The sequence below is a fragment of the Puntigrus tetrazona genome, unplaced genomic scaffold, assembly GCF_018831695.1.
Source record: "Puntigrus tetrazona isolate hp1 unplaced genomic scaffold, ASM1883169v1 S000000846, whole genome shotgun sequence".
Taxonomy (NCBI): Eukaryota; Metazoa; Chordata; class Actinopteri; order Cypriniformes; family Cyprinidae; genus Puntigrus; species Puntigrus tetrazona.
Genome location: NW_025048446.1, coordinates 195,001 through 202,500, shown reverse-complemented (window position 1 = coordinate 202,500; position 7,500 = coordinate 195,001). Strand labels below are relative to the sequence as shown.

The following is a 7,500-nucleotide window of genomic DNA, read 5'->3' as shown; positions in this document are numbered from 1 at the left end:
ATGATTTTTTGTTTGTATATTTGCTATATTTTATTTATTTATAAGGCAATTTTTACAAATTAAAAAAATAAAATAAATAAAAATGTATATGTATATATATATATATATATATATATATATATATATATATATATGCACAAGTAAAAGTCAACATTAACAACATCAACAACATCAAAAGTCAAAAAAAAAAAAACTAAAGGGATAGCTCGCCCCAAAATTTCTATTTCATGATTTTCTAATTTAACACAATAATGGCTTTACTTCCGCACTTCACAATATTTTTGTGTGCCGTTTTCAAAACTTTTAATGGTATTGTAGTTTGCAGGTTTCTCAGTCTTTTCTGTTTGTTCATGTCAACGTAGATTAAGACTGCACTAGAGGAATCAAGTACAACTATACCCACACACACACACACACACACACACACACACATACACACACACACACACACAAACTAGTCTACTGTACTGAAATGAATTAACTACCACTAATGGATTGGACTAGACTACATTACCTGAGCTCTGTTCTGAGGGCAGTTCTGGATCCGTGGCGGCACTGAACTGCTGCTGAATGTCTTCCTGACTGGACAGATGAGCTGAATGGATGGACAGAGACTCTTTCTTCTTCTCCTCCTCCACACAGTCCACAACCAGCACCTCGTTAATGGACTCTTTCTCCTTCTCCTCCTTCAGCAGCGGCTCTGGAGATGTGCTCATCATGGTCAGATCCGCCAGACTCCCTTCAGGATGAGCCAGTCTGGAGACCAGGAAGAGTGCATTAGGAGAAGAAAACGCATGTTGTCCTTTACAGTATATACAGTATGCGACATATGAGTGATTCTTCAATTAGAGGCGCTTTTGACTTCCTCAAAGTTTGAGAAATTAAATTTCTTAAAATTATATTAATTAATTAATTTTAATTAATTAATTAAAAAAAAAAAAAAAAAAAATATATATATATATATATATATATATATATATATATATTTATTTATATATATATATATATATACCAAATAAATGATTCCATTGATTTTTCTATTCAATTTACTTTAATTTAATTTAATGCAATAATTTTATTTAATTTACTTAAATTTAAAACAAAACAATACAATAAAATACAATACATGATGTGAAGGGATTGAAGGAAAAATATTGACATTTTGGCATAAATATTTTAAACTGAGACATATTTTAAACTGAGAAAGGTTACAATTTTATGCACAAAATGAGCTTGTTTCAAATTTGATGCCTGCTACAGGTCTTTCCAGCTCCTGAAGAGCTCATGGCCATCTTTGACGTATTTTTCATTTAATAATGCAAATGTTCTCCATTGGTGAAAGATCTGGACTGCAGCGGGCCGATTCAACACCGGACTCTTCTACTATACAGCCGTGACGTTCTAACAGCTGCAGCAGGTGGTTTTGTATCTTGCTGAAAAACACGTCATCTGGAGGGGAGCATATGTTGCTCTAAAACCTTTATATACCTTTCAGCAAACGTAGTGTCTTCTTTTGATGATGTTATGCACTATAGATGATGAGATGCCTTTGCATTTTGATGTTGAGGAACGTTGTTTTTAAAGTAGCTCTCGTTTTATTTAATCTCACAGATTCGAGAGCCTTTGCCCATCTTTACTTCTGAGACTCTGCTTTTATAGCTAATCGATATAGCTATGTTACACACCCGATTAACTTAATTAGTTGCTAGATGTTCTCCCAGGTGAATCTTTTCAAAAATGCTTGCTTTTTCAGCCCTTTATTACCCCTGTGCCAACTTTACCGAGACCTGTAGCAGGCATCAAATTTGAAAATAAGTTAATTTAATGAATAAAAGTGTAAAATCTCTCACTTTAAACATGCGTTACGTCCTCTGCGTTCTACTGAGGGTAAGACATCGGCTCGAATGATTTAATAACGTTGTTTTAATTTTATACAAATGTAAAGAATGTCCCAACGTTATTATCGATTTGTATTTATTTTCTTCCAAGCTTCCTTATTTGTCTTTAAAACGAGAAAGAAAAGTTTGATGCCTGCTACAGGTCTTTCCAGCTCCTGAAGAGCTCATGGCCATCTCTGACGTATTTTTCATTTAATAATGCAAATGTTCTCCATCGGTGAAAGATCTGGACTGCAGCGGGCCGATTCAACACCGGACTCTTCTACTATACAGCCGTGACGTTCTAACAGCTGCAGCAGGTGGTTTTGTATCTTGCTGAAAAACACGTCATCTGGAGGGGAGCATATGTTGCTCTAAAACCTTTATATACCTTTCAGCAAACGTAGTGTCTTCTTTTGATGATGTTATGCACTATAGATGATGAGATGCCTTTGCATTTTGATGTTGAGGAACGTTGTTTTTAAAGTAGCTCTCGTTTTATTTAATCTCACAGATTCGAGAGCCTTTGCCCATCTTTACTTCTGAGACTCTGCTTTTATAGCTAATCGATATAGCTATGTTACACACCCGATTAACTTAATTAGTTGCTAGATGTTCTCCCAGGTGAATCTTTTCAGAAATGCTTGCTTTTTCAGCCCTTTATTGCCCCTGTGCCAACTTTACCGAGACCTGTAGCAGGCATCAAATTTGAAAATAAGTTAATTTAATGAATAAAAGTGTAAAATCTCTCACTTTAAACATGCGTTACGTCCTCTGCGTTCTACTGAGGGTAAGACATCGGCTCGAATGATTTAATAACGTTGTTTTAATTTTATACAAATGTAAAGAATGTCCCAACGTTATTATCGATTTGTATTTATTTTCTTCCAAGCTTCCTTATTTGTCTTTAAAACGAGAAAGAAAAGTTCCTGTAATTTATGAATCACCCATGCTTTCTCTACACTTGGATCACATGCTGATCAAGTTAGCTCAGTCTGAGTTATAAAATGCAGTTATTTAAAAGTTAGTGCCCAATAAACGGCATAAACCTCGAATCAGGATTCCACAGGCAGGGTTTGGGTGGAAAACATGGATGCCGTGTGCATTAGATCCGTGAGGAACAAGCTGGATCGCATTATTAATTGTTTTTAAAGAAGCGATGCACATGTCTGCCATACATGAATCGCGTGACCAAAAAAAACCCAAATCTAAAAACTTCAGCAATCAGACTTTAGCGGCAATGGCCTCTTCTGGATGGTCTCGGCGCTATGAAGGGTTTAAAACGCTTGCATGATGAGGTTTCGCGTCAAAGCTTTACCTTGTTTATACCACACTTACTTGCTCTGAGAAGAAGAGATTTTTTGCTTGATGCTGTTTACAGAATGGAAATATACGCAATCAAAGCAATGAAACGTTTCACACAGTCGAACATCACTGTAAGATGAGACAGAGACAGAGGGACGGAGAGAGTCTTTGAGGAGGAGAGACCGTGCATTTCGGAAACATGCTGAGGAGGGATTCATTCCCTGTCAGAGGACTATCGTCAGGATGAACCGTTGATGTCAAGAGGCTCGTGTAGGACTTTCTGGGATGCATTTGAGCAAGCAGAGGTTTCAAGTCAACATGAAATCAAAACCGACCCTATTTAGTATCTTATTAGGGATTTCCAGTTATTAAAAAAACTAATTTAATTACACAAATGGCTTGCATTAAATGGCTTTTCTTATCGCCCAGCGTTGTTATTGCTAACCAAAACTAAGACTATTTGTTCATTTAAATAAAGCGAACTAAAACTAAAAAAAGAATACATTTAAAAAAAAAAAAAAAAAAAAGCCTTCCTCTTAAAAAAAACTAGTAATAGAATTAAAAATAGAAATAAAATTTTGTTAATAACTAAATAGAAAGATGTGGCAAAATCAAACTGAAGAAATCAACTGCTAAAAATTACTCAAATTTCAATGTATTTTAAATGTATAAACTTTTACATTTTAAATAAAATTAACATTTTAAATGATTTTACCCGCTCTTATTTCTTATGCATGTTATCATTTTAAATCCTTTTTATACAAAGCAGACCGAATTGTCACTGTGTACGCAATTTGCTATATAAATTATTAAAATTATGTACTTTTAGTTATTATTTATAGCTGTTGAAGGTAAAGCAGGCTTTTTAAATCGTACCAATAGTTAACGCAGTCTTTTACCGTCTATTAAATCAATGATACATCGATGATAGCAAATAAAGTCCCGAAAATGCTCTGGATTGAAAACTTTCGTTGCATATTTTTCAATGAAAATTAATATTAATGAGGGGGAAACAACTTCACATTTTATTCATCAGATAATGTCCAACTCCCATGCACCACAGTGAACAGTTTTCATTGGGAAATTTATCTGATCGTGAAAACGAAATGGTTTCGGCATGCACTTTCATGTTGACTTTGACTTTTCGTAACATTTAAAGCAAATGTTAAATTCTAGACAGGAAACCAAGTCAGTGACGGAGATTTTTTTTTTTCAATCTATTTAGGAATCAAGTGGATTGTTGGGAGAGAAAAGAGTGCGCTGGCAAACAGGAGTGGTGAGAAGAAAGAGGGATTGTGGGAAATCAGGGAAAATGTGAACATTGGTTGTTATTTCCATGGATGCCAGAGAAAGACGAGCGGTCACCCACCTATCCACGATCAGATAGATACGACCACTGACTTTAGCATAGCTGCGAGGTGAGGGACGGCAGGGGAAAGACGGGAGCACATGATTGGTTAAAAGAAGAAATGGATTTGATCGATGACTGGCAGCATTTAACAGATAAAACAAGAACGACACTGCTGCAGATTCAGTAAAGAGAAAACGACCGGGAATGAAGAGAAATGAAGAAACAAGGAAACGAGGCACAAAGACGAAACAACCGTAAGTTAAGATCAATAAGACAATCAATCAATCAAACTCTACACACCTTTAGTACAAGATAAAACATTGCTACTCATTTTTACAATTAATTAAACAGTTCTCATTACTGCGATGTAAAACATGATGATGCTTGTTGTTGTCGTTACTGGTGAATATTGCTACTCTGAACAGCAACGTGACTTTTGTGATACTTTATATATATAAAAAAAAAACTTGGTAATGATAATAACAGCAACAATTATGAAATTGTTTAATTTACGAAATGATAAAAAAGCCAGGTTACTATCAACAACTGTTATTAATAAAAATATGTTTTTCATAACAAAATTAAATATTCAAAACGATTAAACATTTGCTCTTGTGGTCCATCGCTTCAAAAATAATAACCCAAAGTAAGTCAAAGTGTGATTAACTGTTTTTACATAATATATAAGCGTGTATATATTTATATATATATATATATATATATATATATATATATATATATATATATATATAAACACACACACACACACATGCATGCATGTATATATTTAAGAAAAATATGTTACGTTTTATATTAAATAAGTGATATCATTTATATGAATATAAATATGTATAATGCAAATATTTTCTGAATATATAAAGCGTCGCTCACCTGTAAATGGTGCTCTGCTCTTTGCTGATGACGGCTTTGAGATCGGTGAGCTGCAGGAAGCGGTCGTGGAAGTAATGCAGGTGCAGGATGCAGACCAGCAGGAAGGACGAAGGGATGAAGATACGCGTGAAGAGATTGGCCAGGCTGTACTTCACCAGACCGATGTCCTTCAGTCTGAGAGACAGACACAAAACAACTGAATTAACCTGTCCTTCGAAAAATATCCTAGGCGTGCGTGACTTTCTTCCGTCAGATGAGTTATATTAAAAAGTGTCCAGGCCCCTCCGTGCCTTCCTATTCAAGTAAGCGGGTGTTTGCATTCAACAGTTCAGAAGTAAAGCATGCATATCCGTGATAAAACGTCATCGACGCGGCCACCTGCAAGAAATCCATGCATTTTTGTGACACAAATAGCAACATTTCAAACACTAAAATCGAGATATTTCTATTTCTAAAACGCATGGTTTCACTACAGGAGGCCTTTCTTCAAGCGAGAGAGTCCCCAAGTGTTCACAGCAAACACCCATTTAGACCCATGGGAAGGCTTGGAGGGGTTTTTGATATAACTCTCTAAGTCAGACATCTAAGGTTGCTTCGAAGGCGAGTTAAAAGACTCGTTTTCATGTTTGGGTGAAGTCACCCGTTAAATACGAGGCGTGAATCGGTCAAGTACGAGGCAGCAAACGTGACTCACACTTCTACTGGTATGCCCGTCATGCTGGTCCAGTTGGCGATGGCGTTCTCAAACTGACAGGTGTAGATGAGGATGAGCACTAGCATGGTGTAGACCACCACAGACATCCAGAAGTACTTCAGGATCCTGCGCCACCATTCATAATGCACCTGAGGAGAGCAAAAGCACTCTGTCAGGGGAAAACGTTCACCCAGGGATAAAACTTCTGTCATAATATTGTTGGTTATATATGTCATATATATACACACATCGATCAGATTATATATTTCAAGGTATTTGTTTACTTTTATTGCTTTGATTTGCTAATATGCAAGTTAACTAAGGACTAATGCGGTTAACTAAGTAACTGAGCCTCTGAGTTTCTCTTAAAAGCGTTCGTTTAATAGTGCAGCTTTAAGTCTTCTTCAATAACAGCATCTCCGAGGGAAAGAGAGAGAGAGAGCGGGAGAGATAGAGTAAGCCGTGCATAGTTCATGGTATTTTTGTGGCCAATCATTGGATGAGCTTTCGTTTTTATCATATCGATTATTACATTTATTTATTTGTTTGTTTGTCGTCGTGGGTTTTGGTTATTTTTCTGTTGTAAGTTCTATGGAAAAATAGAAACCATTTGGCAACGTTCGTCGCGTGCATTTCACTGAAAATAATCGCACGCTTTTAAAAGTTAATCGGCCAATCAGATTCGAGCATTCAATGGCCCGTAATATATATATAAAAAAAAATATATATATATATATATATATATATATATATATATATATATATATACATATATACACACACATATATATATATATATATATATATATATATATATATATATATATATATATATATATATATATATATATATACATATACATTTGCACATATATATATGGTAAACCTGTGTTGGCACAGTGATTAATTTTTTTTAATTATTTAGAAATGATTTATTTTCATTTTAACAATCTCAAAAGAAAAAATTCTAAATGATATACGATTTGTTTGGAATTGGACAAAATATATGACTGATCTACTACACCTTGTTATTTTTCCCCAACGGTTCCCCAAATATTATCACCAGATTATGTTTTTTTCGCCGTAACTTCTCGCCCAAGAGAGATATTGTAAAATACATTTCAACAATCCACTTTGAACGTTCACAAAGCAATGCTACGCTACACCAAACCAGCGCCGACCAATCACCAGCAATACGAGCGTACCAATAAAAGTCACGTTTAACGATTGTTTGGAGCGCTGCATTTACCAGACGAAGGCCTTGATGAACTCACTTGTGAGTTCATGAACCCCAAATGCGACCAATTTTTTGGCTGCAGCTCAAAATGAGCTCTCGTTCACTCTCGTTTGCGCAGAGAGTGGCTACAAGTCGAAATCGGGTT

The 7,500-nt window shown here is 35.3% G+C and overlaps 1 protein-coding gene across 4 annotated transcripts in view; it reads right to left on the bottom strand.

Annotated features, from left to right (window-relative positions):
- Window positions 1-7,500, bottom strand: part of LOC122335699 (piezo-type mechanosensitive ion channel component 2) — a 78,322-nt gene that overhangs the window by 34,024 nt on the left and 36,798 nt on the right. For 3 of the 4 annotated variants that reach the window (XM_043233548.1, XM_043233549.1, XM_043233551.1), the window contains exons 16-19: window positions 6,119-6,267; window positions 5,425-5,598; window positions 3,216-3,248; window positions 515-756 (exon numbers count right to left, since the gene is read on the bottom strand). In XM_043233548.1, coding sequence (XP_043089483.1) covers window positions 515-756; window positions 3,216-3,248; window positions 5,425-5,598; window positions 6,119-6,267 — 598 coding nt within the window. The remainder of the gene's footprint in view (window positions 1-514; window positions 757-3,215; window positions 3,249-5,424; window positions 5,599-6,118; window positions 6,268-7,500) is intronic. The other variant, XM_043233550.1, reaches the window with a different exon arrangement.